The sequence below is a fragment of the Staurois parvus genome, unplaced genomic scaffold (genome assembly GCF_062004578.1).
Source record: "Staurois parvus isolate SC_StPar_1 unplaced genomic scaffold, SC_StPar_1.0 ptg000902l, whole genome shotgun sequence".
NCBI lineage: Eukaryota > Metazoa > Chordata > Amphibia > Anura > Ranidae > Staurois > Staurois parvus.
Window position 1 is genome coordinate 181,878 of NW_028318698.1, and position 20,197 is coordinate 202,074.

Here is a 20,197-nt window from a genome sequence, read left to right on the forward strand (position 1 = left end):
GGAGGATCAGAGATAAGAGGCGGGCACTGGAAGAAGTGGAGGATCAGAGAAAGGAGGGGGGCACTGGAAGAAGGGGAGGATCAGAGATAAGAGCGGGACACTGGAAGGAGGAGAGGATCAGAGATAAGAGAGGGACACTGGAAGAAGGGGATGATCAGAGATAAGAGGGGAACACTGGAAGAAGGGGAGGATCAGAGATAAGAGGGGGACACTTTAAGAAGGGGAGGATCAGAGATAAGAGGGGCGCACTGGAAGAAGGGGAGGATCAGAGATAAGAGGGGCGCACTGGAAGAAGGGGAGCATCAGAGATCAGAGGGGAACACTGGAAGAAGGGGAGCATCAGAGATAAGAGGGAGGCACTGGAAGAAGGGGAGGATCAGAGATAAGAGGGGAACACTGGAAGAAGGGGAGGATCAGAGATAAGAGGAGGACACTTTAAGAAGGGGAGGATCAGAGATAAGAGGGGCGCACTGGAAGGGGAGGATCAGAGATAAGATGGGGACACTGGAAGGGGAGGATCAGAGATAAGAGGGGCGCACTGGAAGAAGGGGAGCATCAGAGATCAGAGGGGAACACTGGAAGAAGGGCAAGCACTGATGTGAACTATGGCATTGACAACCATATCACCTACTTTCTGTGCATTTTGGATGCAGAGAAACAGCAACTGAAATGCATGTAGTGTGAACTGGCCCTTAAGCTGGTAGGAGGAGTTTTAATTCTGCTCTAGGAGGATGCAGAACCCCTGACCTCTGTCTGGACAGTACTGATTGGCCCTGTGCTGATCACATGCACTCTCCCAAGAAAAAAAAAACAAAAAAAAAACCTCTCTAGCAATACACACATTGTCTCCACACCATGTGTCCTATCAGCAGATGGATCGGGGACACTGGAAAAAGGGAAGGATCAGAGATAAGAGGGGGGCACGGGGGCACTGGAAGAAGGGGAGGATCAGAGAAAGGAGGGGGACACTGGAAGAAGGGGAGGATCAGAGATAAGAGGGGGGCACTGGAAGAAGGGGAGGATCAGAGAAAGGAGGGGGGCACTGGAAGAAGGGGAGGATCAGAGATAAGAGCGAGACACTGGAAGGAGGAGAGGATCAGAGATAAGAGAGGGACACTGGAAGAAGGGGATGATCAGAGATAAGAGGGGAACACTGGAAGAAGGGGAGGATCAGAGATAAGAGGGGGACACTGGAAGAAGGGGAGGATCAGAGATAAGAGGGGGACACTTTAAGAAGGGGAGGATCAGAGATAAGAGGGGCGCACTGGAAGAAGGGGAGGATCAGAGATAAGAGGGGCGCACTGGAAGAAGGGGAGCATCAGAGATCAGAGGGGAACACTGGAAGAAGGGGAGCATCAGAGATAAGAGGGAGGCACTGGAAGAAGGGGAGGATCAGAGATAAGAGGGGAACACTGGAAGAAGGGGAGGATCAGCGATAAGAGGAGGACACTTTAAGAAGGGGAGGATCAGAGATAAGAGGGGCGCACTGGAAGAAGGGGAGGATCAGAAATAAGATGGGGACACTGGAAGAAGGGGAGGATCAGAGATCAGAGGGGAACACTGGAAGAAGGGGAGCATCAGAGATAAGAGGGAGGCACTGGAAGAAGGGGAGGATCAGAGATAAGATGGGGACACTGGAAGAAGGGGAGGATCAGAGTTAAGAGTGGGACACTGGAAGAAGGGGAGGATCAGAGATAAAAGAGGGACACTGGAAGAAGGGGAGGATCAGAGATAAGAGGGGGCACTGGAAGAAGGGGAGGATTAGAGATAAGAGGGGGGCACTGGAAGAAGGGGAGGATCAGAGATAAGAGGGGGGCACTGGAAGGAGAGGATCAGAGATAAGAGGGGGGCACTGGAAGAAGGGGAGGATCAGAGATAAGAGGGGCGCACTGGAAGAAGGGGAGGATCAGAGATAAGAGGGGGAGGATCAGAGATAAGAGGGGGGCACTGGAAGGAGAGGATCAGAGATAAGAGGGGGAGGATCAGAGATAAGAGGGGAAGAAGGGGAGGATCAGAGATAAGAGGGGAAGAAGGGGAGGATCAGAGATAAGAGCTGGACATTGGAAGAAGGAGAGGATCAGAGATAAGAGGGGGAGGATCAGATAAGACAGGATCAAAGAGCAGTTTTACACAAAGCAGAGAATTAACCCCTAAGTTCCACAGTGAGTATAACAAGCATGCTGCACTGCATATACAGACTGATTACTGTTGTGGGTTTAGTAACACTTTAAGATTTGAAAGTCCATTACAAATCCGAACAATCCCAGGAAGCTGCGCAGTGCCATCAGCGCCCCTGTCCCTGTCCCAAGGGGCTCCCCTCTGCCTATAAGTCCCTCCTACACCTCGCTCTTCCTCAACACGCCCCGCCTATCCCTGCCAATCAAACACTCAGCCGCGCCCCTCCCACCTCCTCCCTGTCAGTGCCCGCCCTCCGGCCCTTCCCCGCCAATCCCAGCCCCCGGGGGGCGTGGCCCGACGCGCAGAGTGTGTTGGTAGAGTGAGGCAGCGCTCAGTGGTGCGAGTTCGGGCAGGAAGTGCGGAGTCACCACTACAGGGAGCTTGTTCCCGGGGACAGGGGGGCAGCCCAAAGCCGAAGGTGAGGAGGGGGGTCCGGGCACGGCGTACAGGATGGGGGGGGACCCTTTTCTGGTGGTTCTTTCTTTTTCCTGAATGGCAGATCTCTATAGTGACATTGCCGTTCACCCCATGTGTGTGATCGGGATATGTGTCTTCAGAGTGAAACCCAGGCTCAGCCAATCAGATGAAACCAATAAGAGGGATTCCTGTCCATCCAGTCCTGAGATGTACACAGCTCTGCCATGTAGCACACATAGACCCATCACACAGACAGGGAACACCACCTTCGTGGCCACTTCACATGGCTAGCAAGTGTTTGTGTGGGGAAATGGCCCCCTCCTATTAGTATATTATATATATGATTTGGCATTTCTGTCCATCCAGTCCTTATATTTACACAGCTCTGCCCTGTAGCCCAAGGAGCCCCATCACAGATACAGGGGCCTCCACCATAGAGGTGACTTCACATGGAAATGGCCGCCTCCTATAATTTATTATAAGGATTCAGCGTTTCTGTCCATCCATTCCTGAGATTTACACAGCTCTGCCATGTAGCCCCATCGCATAGATAGGTGCCCCCACTTAGAGGCTCATTCACACATGAGGTAGGTGTTCAGAAAGGATACGGCTGCTTCCTCTTATATACATTTCTGTTATTTTGTTATTAGTATATTATATGAATTGGCATTTCTGTCCATCCAGGCCTGATATTTACACAGCTCCGCCATGTAGCACACGGACAGGGGACACCATTTAGAGGCTCATTCACACAGGTGGCAAGTGTTCAGGGGGAGGGGAACTGCTGCCTCCTATTATTATATGGATTGGTACTTCTGTCCATCCAGTCTTAAAATTGACACAGCTCCGCCATGTAGCACATGGAGCCCCATCACGGAGACAGGGACTGCTATCATAGAGGTGACTTCACATGGAAATGGCTGCTTCCTATTATTATAGTATATGAATTGTTATTTCTGTCCATCCAGTCCTGAGATTTACACAACTCTGCTCTATAGCATACGGAGCCCCATCACACAGACAGGGGCCGCCACCATAGAGATGACTTCACACAGGCGGCAAGTGTGCAGGAGGGGAAACCACCACCTCCTATCATGATATATATTACCGTGGAGCCAGTGAAGTCCGAGCTCTTTATTTGCAGATTTTCCCCAGGAAGTACTGAATCCTGTGGATGAGGTTGACATCCAGACAAACAGACCGGGCGGGCTGGATCCTTCTCTCTGCTGGTATTTATCTAGCAGTCTTCTCGGGGGACCAGTGTTCAGTTTTGTTTACATTGTGGTGTTTATAAACTTTCTTTTACTTTAGTTTGGCCTCGTTCTGTATGTCCGTTTATCATATGTCCCTTTATGGATGAAGAACGGACCCCCATGTATTTCTATGGGCTAGCGGATGTAAATGGATCTGTTTACATCCATTAATGTCCAAATCCGTTAACATGTTTTTTTTGAATGGAAGAAACCCCTATTTTTCTTTGGTTTAAAAAAAAACCCGGATGTAAACTGATGAAAAAGGGCAGTAAACTGACGAAGAAAAAAGGGGTGTAAACTGACAGGAAAAGAAAACCGAATGTAAACTAATGGAAAGGAAAATGGATGTAAACTGTTGGAAACAGAAAACACCGGATGTAAACTGTCGGGAAAAAAAAAACACGGATGTAAACTGATGAAGAAAAAAGGGGTGTAAACTGAAGGGAAAAGAAAACCAGATGTAAACTGATGAAGAAAAAAGAGATGTAAACTGATGGAATACTGATGTAAACTGATGGAAAAACCCCCCCGGATGTAAACTAATGGAAAAGAGAACGGGATGACAACTGAAATAATGGATGTAAAACTGATATAAACTGATGGAAAGAAGACCCCGGATGTAAACTGATGGAAAACGGATGTAAACTGTCGGGGGAAAGAAAACACCGGATGTAAACTGATGGAAAACGGATGTAAACTGTCGTGGAAAGAAAACATTGGATGTAAACTGTCGGGGAAAGAAAACATTGGATGTAAACTGATGGAAAACGGATGTAAACTGTTGGGGAAAGAAAACACCGGCTATAAACTGATGGAAAACGGATGTAAACTGTCGGGGAAAGAAAACACCAGATGTAAACTGTCGGGGAAAGAAAACACCGGATGTAAACTGCAGGGGAAAGAAAACACCGGATGTAAACTGCAGGGGAAAGAAAACACCGGATGTAAACTGCCGGAAAAAAAAAAACACGGATGTAAACTGATGAAGAAAAAAGGGGTGTAAACTGAAGGGAAAAGAAAACCAGATGTAAACTGATGAAGAAAAAAGAGATGTAAACTGATGGAATACTGATGTAAACTGTTGGAAACTGATGGAAAAACCCCCCCGGATGTAAACTAATGGAAAAGAGAACGGGATGACAACTGAAATAATGGATGTAAAACTGATATAAACTGATGGAAAGAAGACCCCAGATGTAAACTGATGGAAAACGGATGTAAACTGTCGGGGGAAAGAAAACACCGGATGTAAACTGATGGAAAACGGATGTAAACTGTCGGGGGAAAGAAAACACCGGATGTAAACTGATGGAAAACGGATGTAAACTGTCGGGGGAAAGAAAACACCGGATGTAAACTGATGGAAAACGGATGTAAACTGTCGTGGAAAGAAAACATTGGATGTAAACTGTCGGGGAAAGAAAACATTGGATGTAAACTGTCGGGGAAAGAAAACATTGGATGTAAACTGTCGGGGAAAGAAAACATTGGATGTAAACTGATGGAAAACGGATGTAAACTGTCGGGGAAAGAAAACACCAGATGTAAATTGCCAAGGAAAGAAAACACCGGATGTAAACTGCCGGGGAAAGAAAGAGATGTAAATGAATGTAAACTGATGGATAACGGATGTAAACTGATGGAAAGAAAACACCAGATGTAAACTGTCGGGGGAAAAAAAAACGGATGAAGGAAAAAAATGATGTAAACTAATGGAAAAGGAAAACGGATGCAAACTGTTGGAAAAAGAAAACTGGATGTAAACTGATGTAAAACAAAAAAAGGATGTAAATTGATGGGGAAAAAACCCTGGCTGTAAACTGATGGGGAAAAAAAAGGGATGGAAACTGATGGGAAAAGAAAAACGGATTTAAACTGATGACAAAAAAACACTGGATGGAAACTGATGGAAACTGAAAAAAAAAATGGATGTAAACTGATGGAAAGAAAACACCGGATGTAAACTGTTGGGAAAAGAAAAATGGATGGAAACTGGTGGAAAAACAGATGTAAACTGATCCATTTTTTTTTTTCTTTGGAAAAACTTGACTAAACGGATGAAAGAACAGTGCCTGTGTGAAAGGACCCTTACACCATTGTTCAAAATTCTGAAATCATCCAGGACTATTTAGCGCTGAACTCCAGGGAAAATTCAAAACTACTTAGTGCCCGGAGATTTGTGAATTGAAATGAGATATATATATATATATATATATATATATATATATATATATATAATAATTTTTTTTTTTTTTTATTTCACATACTTAGAATATCATGGAAATCACACTGCAAATTGCAAGCAATCATTAAAAATCTTCACAAGTCGCAATAAAGTCTTCAGAAATCAAACACATTTCACTTGATTTTAAATCGCAGCAGTGTGAACGGTGACCCCCACCACCCACTCGCACCTGAGTGTTCTGTAGCTCAAAACTCCAAAACGCTCGAGGAGCAAAAATCATTTCTCATTGGAGATGGTTTATATCTCTGCTACAGGTTGCCTGAAGCCAAACTAGTTCTTGAGCTTTTTTTTTTTTTTTTGTAGTTCAAATTGGGCAGATTTGCACGTTTTTTTTGTGGGGTTTTTTATCCCCATCGAAATAAAAGTAACTGTGTGATTTTCTTCCCAAAAAGAAAAATGTAAAAAAAAATTTAAATAAAATGGCAATAAAATTATGAATTAATACACAAAAATCATAAAAAATATATTATAATAGTAAAATGTAATTGTAAATAATTAACCCCCAACCCCCCAAATAAATATAATTGCTTTCCTGCCGCCCTATAGCAGAACTACTGTTACAAGTCTGCACAAAATTACGTGTGTGTATATTTTACATTTCCAGGTAGGGGGTGCATGGCCCTACTCCTGCCGCCATTGGCGGCCTCAGCTATTGATCACTGGCTCCTAGCTGGTGATTTCCTGCTGGCACCCGGTGATCGTCGTGTATCACTGACGGGAGAGAAGTCTGTATGTAAACAATACTGATCTGTCCTGTCAGCTTCTGCACAGTGCTTTGTATGGCTCTGCATAGCTGAGCCATACAAAGCAGTGTGCTTACATTGTAGAACACAGCCCACATAGTGAAACGGCACAATTAACCCTTTGATGGCCCCCTATGTTAACCTCTTTTTGCCCAGTGCTGTTAGCACTGATCACTGTATTGGTGTCACTTGGGATGTCAGTGACACCAGGTCAGTTCCCCCCAGTGTCAGAATGTGCGCTGCAGTCCCGCTATAAGTTGCTGATTGCTGCCATTTACTAGTAAAAAAAAAAATCCAGCATATTTAAATAATATCCCCTTAAACCAAACCCTGACCTCCTAACCCTAACAACAACAAAAAAAATAATAAATGAAAAATCGTAAAAGAGGAAAAAAATAAAAGCTGAAAAACCTAGCAACAAATGATGCAACAGATAACCAATATATTATTTTTATTGGTCACTATATAAATATATTGACCAATAAAAAAAACCTGCAACGCTGTTTGAAAACGTGCAAAATCGTGCAGATAAACACAGGAAAAACGCTCAGATTCATCACGCTCACTGTGAATGCAGGGGTAGCTAGAACTGCTTTTTAATGGTGCTCCCGGGTCTAGGCAAAGATTAGCATTTATCCATGTGGTGCAGGGACAACCCCACTGTAAGGGTAGTTTTGACATTTCTCCAGATTTCAGCTTTTGTTTTTGACAGCAGTTAGGGTTCTTTCAGATGGGCGGCTGGGGGTGCATTAACTGTTGGCTGAGCTTGTGGTTTTACCGCCCCCATGGCCGACCACCCAAATTGTAACAATACAACCAGACAGGGCTATACACATTCTGTGGCTGCCATGCTTTACTTACATTTTTAACTTTAGGTGCTGCACCACCTGTCAAACTCGCCTATTGAGTTCAGTGGAGCCCCACCACAACCATAGAGTGGTCCCGCGATGTTAAATTGCCATTCGTCAAAAGTTGTTTTATTTCTTAAGATCCATCCTTAATCCCCAGTCAGTGACTTTGCCTGGGAAGATGTCGTCATTCAGCTGCGGAAAGGAGGAAGAATTTCCTCAGTCTCCCCTCCCCCTACAGTAATCAGACTGTACATTGTAAGTTTGTAAACAGAAGTCACAAGAAGAGAGAATTCAGCATAATACAGCGAAGAACTGCCACTGGCATCGGGTGCCTGGCATGAGCCGGTATCTCAGTCCAATAGACGTTAACACTGGATGATGCCTGAACAAAGATGGTGCCTTCCTTCTAGAAAGGAGAGCGAATGAAGGCATTGTGAGTGTCGGGGGAGGCAGGTAGTCATCCTGTACTGGGTCAGCAGTGGGGCCCTGAGCTACTGATACTGTACACTTCAAAAGGTCCCCCTAATCCACTGCCCTGTGAATATAGTACAGATGAGGTCTTTTCATTTCATCACTCACTTAAGGGTGCCCTCTGGAGGGAGTCCACAGGCATTGTGTGGGGTTATCTTCCCAGGTTTGGGGTCACCATCTGATATGGGGGCCAATTGCTGCAGCTCTATTACATCCAACTTTTTGGGCTCTGGATATGTAGTGGGAGGTCACCTCCTGGCCTCTTTCTGATTGGCTGCCCAGAGTTTGCTTTTTGTGCCCCTCTGCTTGCTTGAGCCTGTCTCTGGGTCCACTGGGGTCACCTCCTGGCCTCTTTGTGATTGGCTGACCAGGGTTTGCCTTGTGTGCCTCCCTGATTGATTGAGCAAGTCTCTGGATCCACTGGGGTCACCTTCATGGCTTCCCTCTAATTGTCTGACCAAGGTTTGCCTTCTGTGCCCCACTGATTGCTTGAGCCATCCATGGATCCATTGGCGTTTCCTCCAATGGATCCATTGGGGTCACCTTCTGGCTTCCCTCTGATTGGCTGACCAGGATTTTCCCTCTGTGCCCCCCTGATTGCTTGAGCCAACCATGGATCCATTGGGGTCACCTCCTGGGTTTCCTCTGGCTTACTAGGATTTGCCTTCTGTGCCCCCTGATTGCTTGAGCAAGTCTCTGAATCCATTGGGGTCACCTCCTGGCCTCTTTGTGATTGGCTGACCGGGGTTTGCCTTCTGTGCCCTCTTGAATGCTTGAGCAAGTCTCTGGATCCATTAGGGTCACCTCCTAACCTCCCTGTGATTAGCTGACAAGGGTTTGCCTTGTATCAGGGTCACTTGGTGCCTAATACCCCCCCCCCCCCCCCCCCACCCCTACCGATTTGGCTGACATGGATCCCTTGTGTTCTGTAGCTCTTCCGGAGTTGACAGTTATTTTTCTCTGACTTTATGGTGACGTTCTTGTCAAGGTTGACATCTGGTGATGGTGCTGACCCATCTGTTGTATACAGTCCGCCCTTCTGTATGATAAAATCTGCACCAATCAGTTGCTGATTACAGGGGATTGTGCACATGGAGGAATGTTGTACAATAGGGTTGAGTGCAGGCGTGCGTGTTTTATTGTATTGTTTTGATAACCATATCATGGCAGATGCCAAATTAGATTCCATACTGCTGGGAGTGCCATTAGACAATGGCTTTATTGTAACATTGTCCTTTTGACAGGATGTACATATATGTATCCTTATATTATGCTGTACTCGGTCACACTTGGCATCAGTTATAAATCTTTCTTGTTTTTTGAGCAAGTTCTGGACCTGATCTTGCATTTTTGTTGTAAAATGTCCTCCACTGCTACAGTTTATGGAACATGTGTGTTCTTGATTTTTAATAACATTTAAAAAGGTACTATAGTATTAAAGTTATTATAAAGGTTACTACTCCTTGGGTGTGGAGGATCTCAAGTGGCCTACACAGAGCCCTGACCTTAACCTCACCAAATACCTTTGGGATGGATTATAATGCAAATAGTGAGCTAACTCTTCTTATCCAACATTTGTACCTGACCTCAACCCAGCTGAACACCATTTGGATCACGTCGTCTAATCCAACATCAGTACCTGACCTCAACCCTAATGTATGCTGTTGGGATCAGGCCTTCTCATCCAACATCAGTACCTGACCTCAACCCTAATGTATACTGTTGGGATCAGGCCTTCTCATCCAACATCAGTACCTGACCTCAACCCTGCTGAACATCTTTGGGATCAGCTATTCTCATCCAGCATCAATACCTCACCTCAAATTAGTGAAGCGCTAAAATAATAAACCTATACACATATTAAAGTGCCATCAATAAATGATAGTGCTTAGTAAACAATAATAATTAGACCTTTCTAAAAATCAATGAAACACTATAAATAATATATACCTAATTGGCATGAAAAAGCTCCCGGTGATATAAATTAAACTAATCCTTCCATATAAATTAGTGATACATTATATGATCCGTGATAAAAAATTAAATCTACAATTAATTCATACTTCAAGTCAAAGTGATAAATAATTTAAGTGAAAAATATATATCCAATCAATTCATAAAAAATCATTAGATGTACTAATCTTTGTGATTAATACACGTAAACTTTCAATGTGCATATACAAAAAATATATAACCAAAAGTCCATGCAGGTGTAACTTGTGACAAAACGAACAGTGATCTTCACTTCTAGTGCTCAAAAGAATCCTCAAATGGCAGAAATGCCTGCTCACCTCCCCACCTTGACCCACACAGGGCCACAAGGCTATAGCTCTCCTCAAAAGGCAATCCTTTAATCCAGGCAGCTCAGCAAGGGATCACAGGACTTCCACTCCACCTCCTCTCAAACGTCATAGGACACAAACAGAACTTCCCATAGTGTAATACTGTTTAAGTGAACACTTAGTACAACATATTGTTTCCACTCACATTTGTTTCCTGTTACAAAACGCTTTCCACCTCATTCCATGGGTGTATTCACGTGCAGGAAGGGAAACCAATATGGCCGCTGCGTCCGGACATGCGTCCCCACGTGACTGGAAGTGACGTATCTCTAAACTGGGAATGGCGTACCGATGCGTTGCGTCACGTGCGTCATGACTTCATCAGGGAACCCTGATGAAGTCCCAGTTTAGAGATACGTCACTTCCGGTCACGTGGGGACGCATGTCCGGACGCAGTGGCCATATTGGTTTCCCTTCCTGCACGTGAATACACCCATGGAATGAGGTGGAAAGCATTATTAGTACATCTAATGATTTTTTATGAATTGATTGGATATATATTTTTCACTTAAATTATTTATCACTTTGACTTGAAGTATGAATTAATTGTAGATATAATTTTTATCACGGATCATATAATGTATCACTAATTTATATGGAAGGATTAGTTTAATTTATATCACCGGGAGCTTTTTCATGCCAATTAGGTATATATTATTTATAGTGTTTCATTGATCTTTAGAAAGGTCTAATTATTATTGTTTACTAAGCACTATCATTTATTGATGGCACTTTAATATGTGTATAGGTTTATTATTTTAGCGCTTCACTAATTTAAGGTTACACAATTGGTTACTTAATGATTTAAGGCAAAGTGACAGCAGCTGTTATTTTAGGGACTTTACCTGTATTAAGCGCAGGAGGATACTTCCATTTTGCAATACCTCACCTCAAATGTCCCTTTTGGCTGAAATGGTATAAATTCTTGTGGAAAGCCTTCTTAAAATAATGGACACTAAGTGGGGCAACTGCATAGTACTGGCCATGTTTTTGTAATTGGATGTCCAACAAGCTCATTTAGGTGCAATTGATCAGGTGTTCACAAATATTTTGGTCCTATTAAATAACAGTAGGACAATGGAATGGTTGACTTTAAATGAGAAGTAAAATAAAAATTTATAACCTATTAAAAAATAAAAATGCAAAAGCAGCTTATGCTATAATATTCCCTTTCAATCCTGAGATTTTCCCCATAGTATTTGTAGCTGGTAGATGTTCTCAGATTGATAGCCAGCATCATTCAACTCAGTACCTTTTGAGCCCAGATCATCCTGGACTCTCCTCCACCCTGTGACTGGACAGTGAAAAGAGAAGCAGCAAAGCGTTGAACTCCTCTATCTGTCACTCTGCTTTCTCCTGCTATCAACGTGCTCCTAGTTAGCAGTTAACTCACTTGCTGCTTGTGCTACTTATTACCTCAATCCAGCCCTGCTGTATTTGAATGCCAAGAGGCTGATATTAGGCCAACATTTATGGAATTTGCACTGCTTGTATTTAAAAAATACATTTAATATGATTACAGAGCTGTATTTATTCATGTTTAATATATCTGCCTGGAGTTCAGATTTAATACTGTAGGATTAATTCTCTTACAGGGTTCAGAGTCTGACAGCTGGTCGCGATGAGAAGCAGGAGCAATTCTGGTGTCCGTCTAGATCGATATGCCAAGCTGGTCCAGCAAACCATCCTCTGTCACCAGGTTAGTTTACCAAGTTCCTGATTCTCTTGTCCTTTTTCATGTTAAATACAGGTTTGGTAGGCCAAGGATGTTTTTGTTGCCAAATTTGCATCAAAGCTGCTCTCCTATACCTGGAAGGATCGGGTATTTACTAAAGCTTTCAATGGAGCGCAGGGGTGCTTGCAAAATGGAGAGCAGGACTTGTCAAATTTGCTTTGAATCTAGGAGCCGGCTAAAAAAGTGCGTGGTGTGTTTTTTTTGGGGGGGGGGGGGGGTTTGCGTGGGTTGTCAGCACCCTGGGACTTCATGCCATACAATTTTCCTAGCAACAGTCACTGAAAAAAATAATGGCACCTAAACCTGCATTTTGCGATCACAGTGATTCTGCTGCAATCCCTAATGCCCAGGTGTGAATGGAGCCACCCTTGTTCACATGTGATTCTGGAATAGTTTTGAAACTCACAGATTAGCATGGCTGGCTATATATTTTGTGTTCCTATTGAGGTGGGTCACAAAGATGCAATCCACATGGATTGTATTTTGAATGCAGTCATGAAAAGGGTCCCGTGTGAGTTTCTAGCGGTGCGTTCCAGGGTCACAAGTGATAGAGTGGCATGCGGAGATAAGTGTTCACATAGGATTGCTAGTGACAGGAGTTTTGGCATCAAAGTCTATGGGAGGCGGTGTGTGAATCCAGGCGCCAGGAGGCAATCTGTAGTCACCATGGTGACCTGCTGCCTGGGATTTGTCAAGCCCTGATGGGGCGTATTAGTGGGTGGGGGGTTTCTCACAATAGAACTTGATATTTTGTCCAGAATACACCCTGTGGTTTTGTGTATTTAGGCTATATCCATGAAGGTCTTTGTGGAAGTATTGGGAAGAAGTTGGTGCGATAAAGCTGAAAATTTTAGGTTTCAACATACGTGTGTGTATGTATGCCAACACTTTTTTTTTTTTTTTTTTTTTTGGTTTTGGATAGAGTGTGGAATAGTTAAGCCTTGTCCTGGTGTTTTTTTTTTTTTTTTTTTTGATGTCCCCAATCTTCCTACACTTCCTGTCTTAGACAGTGGTCTTCAGCCTTTAGTGAGAACAGGGCTTCTAAAATTCTTCCAAAGCCTTCCATGTTCTGATAAAAGAAAAGAAAAAAAAAAATAAGAAACAATATTCCAACAGTATAAGTAGGAGAATGCAAAATGAGTCTTTAACTGCCTTCCGTGCGCCATATAAGGAAATGACGGGCTCAAGGCGGTTCTCTCATTCTGGGAGGACATCATATAATGTCCTCCCACTCTAACTGCGCATGCGCAGCTCCGGGGAGGTGCAGCGTGGTGATCGGTGGTGTGCTGTGTCCCTCGGACACAGCGGATCACTGATCAACGGAAAGAGCCGAAGATGTCGGCTCGGTCATGTGATCAGCTGTCTTCAATCACAGCTGATAGCATGTAAATAGGTAAATGCCGGTTATCGCCATTTCTCTCCTCATGAGCTGTCACGCTGACAGATGGAGAGGAGAGCTGGTAATCGGCATCTCTCAGAGGGCACATGTACACTGATCATCAGGACACTGATGATCAGTGTAGCCCCAGCAGTGACACCTGTCAGTGTCCATCAATGCCATCTGTCAGTGCCCATCTGAGCTGCCTATCAGTGCCGCCTATCAGTGCCCATCAGTGATGCCTGTCAATACCCATCAGTGCCACCTACCTGTGCCTCCTCATCAGTGCCCATCAGTGTAGCCTATCAGTGCCCATCACTGCAGCCTCATTAGCGCACATCAGTGAAGGAGAAAAAATTACAAAATGTTATAACAAAAACTAAAATGTTTTTTTTTTTTTTTTCAAAATTTTCAGTTTTTGGTTTAAGAAAAAAATAAACCCAGAGGTGATTAAATACCACCAAAAGAAAGCTCTATCTGTCTCAAAAAATGATAAAAATTTCATATGGGTACAGTGTTGCATGACCGTGCAATTGTCATTCAGAGTGTGACAACGCTGAAAGCTGAAAATTGGCCTGGGCAGGAAAGGGGTATAAGTGCCCGGTAGGCAAGTGGTTAAAATGTATTTTAAATGGAACAATCAGCCAAACATATGAGTTACTGTATTTTAAATGGACACAATGAGACGAATATTCCCCCCCCCCCCCCCAAAAAAAAAATCATTGGTGGTGTTGGGATTGTAAACCCTCAGGGGAGAATAGCCCTTCAAATCATTGATGTCAGTGGGATCTTGGCCTCTATTAGTAATAGCTGCCAAATCATTGGTAAGCGGGGGGTCACTGTGGCCCCCAAGGGAGAATATTTTTTTTTTTTTTTTTTTTTTTTATACAGGATTTATATAGCGCCAACAGTTTGTGCAGCACTTTACAATGTGGATAATCCCCCAAATCACTGGTGTCAATGGTATCTTGGCCTCCAGGGAATACTAGCATTGGTATCAGCATGATTATAGCTCCCAAGTCATTGGTGTCAAAATTGTGCCCACCAGGAAAGAATACTATATATATTATAGTGCCAACAGTTTGCGCAGCACTTTACAATGTGAATAATCCCCTCATCACTGGTGGCAGAGAGATCTTGGCCTCTAGGGAATAATAGCCCCAATTCATTGGCATTAGCAGGATTATGGCCCCCAAGAGAGAAGAGCTCCCCAAGCATTGGTGTCAGTGGGGTCTTGGCCCACTAGGGGAAAATAGCTTCCCAAGTTTTTGTTGTCCATGGGACAGCGAACCCCTGTAAAAAATAAACCATTGATGCTAATGGGATCATGGACTTTGGAAGAGAATAGTCCCTCAAATCATTAGTGTAGGTGGAATTGTGGCCCCCAGGCGAGAATAGCTCCCATATCATTGGTGTCAGTAGGATAGTGCCGCCCCCCTTCCAGGAAGAAAGGCAGTTTATTTGGCTTCTGTCTAAATTCTTTTGGTGTCAGTGAATTAGTGCCCCCCACATAGAGAGTAGCCCCCAAATCGTTGGTGGGATTATGGCCCCCAGAGGACCATAGCCCCTCAGTTCATCAGTGTTAGTGGTATATTGGCCCTTGGGAGAGCACAGCTCCAAAAATCATTGATGTCTGTGAAATCTTGGTCTCCTGGTGAGAATAGCTCTCCAAATCATTGGTGTCAGTGGTGGCACTTTCCTTAGGACAGGAGCCTAGTGTAGGATTGTAAGATTTCCTGTTCTGGTGACAACTCAAGATGTTGGATTTTGTCTCCCTCTCTGTCCCAATAACAGTGGTGACCAGGACAAATAGAGAGATGGATCTCCCCATCAGGAGTATGAATGACAAATACGGGGGGGGGGGGGGGGGGGGGTGGTAATGAGACTTCCCTGCTCTATCTAAAACAATCAAAATGTTGACTTTAGATACAATTCAAAGTAAAAGGCGTTGTCCTGGGGAACCAGAAGAGAGGAATGTGATCCTCAGTAACCTGGATTCTGTTATGGTCGGCTAGCTAGAACCTGCCTGTGATTGCTTTGGTTATTACCATAATGTATATAAGCAGCACACACCTTCACAGGGGATTTGGGTTCAGTTGCTGGCATGTATAGTGGTTGGTTTTTGTTCAAATTGGCAAATGTTCAGAACGACTATGTGCTTACCATAGTGCAACCAAAGTACAACTTCCTCCTTTTTTTTTTTTTAACTTTGTAAAGCATTGGATCGGAAAAGGGGGGGGGACGCCTGCTTCTTTTTTGCATCATACATTTAGTGTATGTGCGCGCGTGTGTTTTTTCCTCTGGTAAGTAATGGTAAATTTAAAAAAAACTATTTTAAAAAATATATATTTTCTCTCCTGGGCACCATTATATACCAGAAATTATTTAATATTTTTAATAAATTCGAAGTATAAAAAAAAATTATTGATTTTTAATTTACCATTATTTACCAGGGGAAATGTTTATATATACACACAAATGTGCCCACCTTGTAATAGACTATCAATTACACTGTTCAACAAATTTTTATTTTTTGCCAGTTTTGGAAACAAAAGGATCCATTTCTTAATGAATTTCACATTCTGAGTTCAAATATAACAATGAAATTTGTCAATTGGCTCTAGTTTTTCTGTAAACGGAAAGTTTTCTACTATAGGCGTAATGACTACATAATGCACAATAATTATATAGATAGATGTCTTTCCACAAATATAAAGCAAGTGATATTGACTACATAACAAAGCCTAAATGGCATAATATATTGCATAGGATTACCAAGAAAAATTATAGCCATAAGCTAAGTTGAATCATTTTAATACTTAGGATTCTCACTAGTTTTGTCTTCAGTTTGTGTCGGTTTTGCTTCTCTTGGCTTTTCTCTTGTATTCGAGGAAAGGGCTATCTCTTACAACTGCACGTGACTACACGCTTCAGGTTCTTCCTCACTTGACTCAACCACGAAGGATTCTGGTGCTTTAGGAATTGGTAGCCCCTCTCCATGAGGAACTGGACGTATTGCCGATGGAATATTTGGATAGTGCACAGATAACTTGTTATTCTTATTTAGCCCTTTTACAATTGGATGCACCATACAAAAGTAACAATTACTAACATGATCTGTTGGCTCTCTCCAAATCATTGGCACAGCGAAAGGCATAGATGCCTTTTTTCCATTCAACCATTGCTCCAGTGCCGTCCCACAAGAATTGCAGCATATATGTGGTGCCCAGCTCTTGTCCTGGTCTCCTATCTTGCAACCAAAATACAAGTTGTAGGCTTTCTTAATCATTCCTGTTATCCTCCTTTTTTGTGAGATAAAAGTTATTTCACCGCAGATATAGCAGAAATTATCTGCTTTATTCACACAAGTTCGAGGCATTACTGAGTAGCCTATATAAGCATAAAACGAAATGTAAAGACGCTGTCGAACTACAATCAGCTACAGATACTGCAGCTTTTATGCAGTGAAGTGATGCAATTAAAGGCTAATATTGCATCATCTCAGTATACATGCAATTTTCTATTGGTCACCAGTATCAATTGTGCAATATGCAGCTGAAGTTGCATCATAATTTTGAATGGCTTACGTCATTAGATGGGTGAATATATCATGGAAACTAGAGCCAATCAACATTTTTTTAGGGTCATTTTCATTTTCAGCACCCCAAAATTATGTAAGATTAGCTAATTTTATGCCCAAAACTTTTTACCTGTTGAACAGTGTTATTAGGAATGATATAATATAATAACCAAAATATGTTTTCAACTACCACATTAAATATTTCCAGAAAATGTAAAAAAGTAAAAATGACTGCATATGGACGACAATCCTTGATGCAGGGAAGCAACACCCAAATTCAAGACTTCCAAAATCAGTACAAATAGAGTGAAGTAGGTGTCCAGTGAAATGAGTGACCGCACACACAGACCATATAAACCACAGTCCTCAGTGTAGTGAAGTAACATTCAAATGTGAAAGGGACATCCGTGAGATCCTTCACCAGAACGAGGATCAAATGAGCTTCAAAATTGACATTCCAAGACCATCATTACCCCTCCTCTCGGCCTTGGTACAGAGCCATCAGGAATGTACCTTGAGTGATGCTCACAAAGCAAAAGCAAATGTCATCCACAACATCCGACATATTTGTTGGGACCTTTTCATATACTTCTATTTGCTGCAATGTACCCTGTGTGTGTCTCTTTGTGTGTCTGTACCAAGGCCAAACATTCCAGGAGGGGGGATGGAAACTTGATCGGGGACATTTGGGGGATTTCTGTTGTTATGATTTTAAAAAAAGGAGCCAAACAGCTATGTGATAATAAATGGCTTCCTATGATCACTGTGCTTAAATTTAAAAATAATTTTTTTGTCATGATCAGTCATATTTTCAATATTCATGACAAAATTTCATGACAAACTTTTGAGCACAACTGTAGCTAAAATAAACCAATTTAATGAATATATTCCTTCACTATCCCTAAGTACAAAAAAACACTGGCTTCTGGGGCCCAAGAACCGCACAATGGGTACCTAAGGTCTGCATGTGGCCCTTGGTGCCAGGTTGGGTAGCTGGGCCCTGGGGAATATACTGTTGTTTTTTTTTTTTTTCTGTTTACGCTTTTATTTTAGCACATGCACGATCGATGTTTCTACCACCATATATATAAGTTTAAAATTTTGCTCTGATGATAGAACTGCATGTGGTGGCCCCAGACCGTGGCTCCAAAGTCCTGCTTTTAGCATCCTGTAACCCAATACAGTTGACCCTCGATCAGTTTCACACGGAGCTCTGTTCGTCCGTTGTACCTCCATTTGTGCCAATCAAAGCTCCAACTTACACCGTTCCTTAGGAGCTATTTTGGACCAATGGCCTCTGTAACCCTCTTTGCTAATGTTACACACTCATGTCCCAGATCACTAGTAAAATAACTCGCATCACCTGTCCCCAACCCACCAGAAGGAAGGAAACGGTTATATTCTGAAGAAAAATTACTACAGAACTCAATGTACACAACTATGAAACGCAAGTCATTGAAGTGGGCACTCTGACCATCTCTTGTAGTATGGAGGGGGCGCTCTGACCATCTCTTGTAGTATGGAGGGGGTGCTCTGACCATCTCTTGTAGTATGGAGGGGGCGCTCTGACCATCTCTTGTAGTATGGAGGGGGCGCTCTGACCATCTCTTGTAGTATGGAGGGGGCTCTCTGACCATCTCTTGTAGTATGGAGGGGGCGCTCTGACCATCTCTTGTAGTATGGAGGGGGCGCTCTGACCATCTCTTGTAGTATGGAGGGGGCGCTCTGACCATCTCTTGTAGTATGGAGGGGGGCGCTCTGACCATCTCTTGTAGTATGGAGGGGGGCGCTCTGACCATCTCTTGTAGAATGGAGGGGGGCGCTCTGACCATCTCTTGTAGAATGGAGGGGGGCGCTCTGACCATCTCTTGTAGTATGGAGGGGGGCGCTCTGACCATCTCTTGTAGTATGGAGGGGGGCACTCTGACCATCTCTTGTAGTATGGAGGGGGGCGCTCTGACCATCTCTTGTAGTATGGAGGGGGGCGCTCTGACCATCTCTTGTAGTATGGAGGGGGGCGCTCTGACCATCTCTTGTAGTATGGAGGGGGGCGCTCTGACCATCTCTTGTAGTATGGAGGGGGGCGCTCTGACCATCTCTTGTAGTATGGAGGGGGGCGCTCTGACCATCTCTTGTAGTATGGAGGGGGGCGCTCTGACCATCTCTTGTAGTATGGAGGGGGGCGCTCTGACCATCTCTTGTAGTATGGAGGGGGGCGCTCTGACCATCTCTTGTAGTATGGAGGGGGGCGCTCTGACCATCTCTTGTAGTATGGAGGGGGGCGCTCTGACCATCTCTTGTAGTATGGAGGGGGGCGCTCTGACCATCTCTTGTAGTATGGAGGGGGGCGCTCTGACCATCTCTTGTAGTATGGAGGGGGGCGCTCTGACCATCTCTTGTAGTATGGAGGGGGGCGCTCTGACCATCTCTTGTAGTATGGAGGGGGGCGCTCTGACCATCTCTTGTAGTATGGAGGGGGGCGCTCTGACCATCTCTTGTAGTATGGAGGGGGGCGCTCTGACCATCTCTTGTAGTATGGAGGGGGGCGCTCTGACCATCTCTTGTAGTATGGAGGGGGGCGCTCTGACCATCTCTTGTAGTATGGAGGGGGGCGCTCTGACCATCTCTTGTAGTATGGAGGGGGGCGCTCTGACCATCTCTTGTAGTATGGAGGGGGGCGCTCTGACCATCTCTTGTAGTATGGAGGGGGGCGCTCTGACCATCTCTTGTAGTATGGAGGGGGGCGCTCTGACCATCTCTTGTAGTATGGAGGGGGGCGCTCTGACCATCTCTTGTAGTATGGAGGGGGGCGCTCTGACCATCTCTTGTAGTATGGAGGGGGGCGCTCTGACCATCTCTTGTAGTATGGAGGGGGGCGCTCTGACCATCTCTTGTAGTATGGAGGGGGGCGCTCTGACCATCTCTTGTAGTATGGAGGGGGGCGCTCTGACCATCTCTTGTAGTATGGAGGGGGGCGCTCTGACCATCTCTTGTAGTATGGAGG

The 20,197-nt window shown here is 44.1% G+C and overlaps 1 protein-coding gene across 7 annotated transcripts in view; it reads left to right on the top strand.

Annotated features, from left to right (window-relative positions):
- Positions 1-2,461: 2,461 nt before the first annotated feature.
- Positions 2,462-20,197, top strand: part of LOC149442204 (phosphorylase b kinase regulatory subunit alpha, skeletal muscle isoform-like) — a 326,068-nt gene continuing 308,332 nt past the window's right edge. For all 7 annotated transcript variants that reach the window (XM_089656373.1, XM_089656374.1, XM_089656370.1 and 4 more), the window contains exons 1-2: positions 2,462-2,596; positions 12,096-12,199. In XM_089656373.1, coding sequence (XP_089512499.1) covers positions 12,122-12,199 — 78 coding nt within the window. In that variant the 5' untranslated portion in view covers positions 2,462-2,596; positions 12,096-12,121. The remainder of the gene's footprint in view (positions 2,597-12,095; positions 12,200-20,197) is intronic.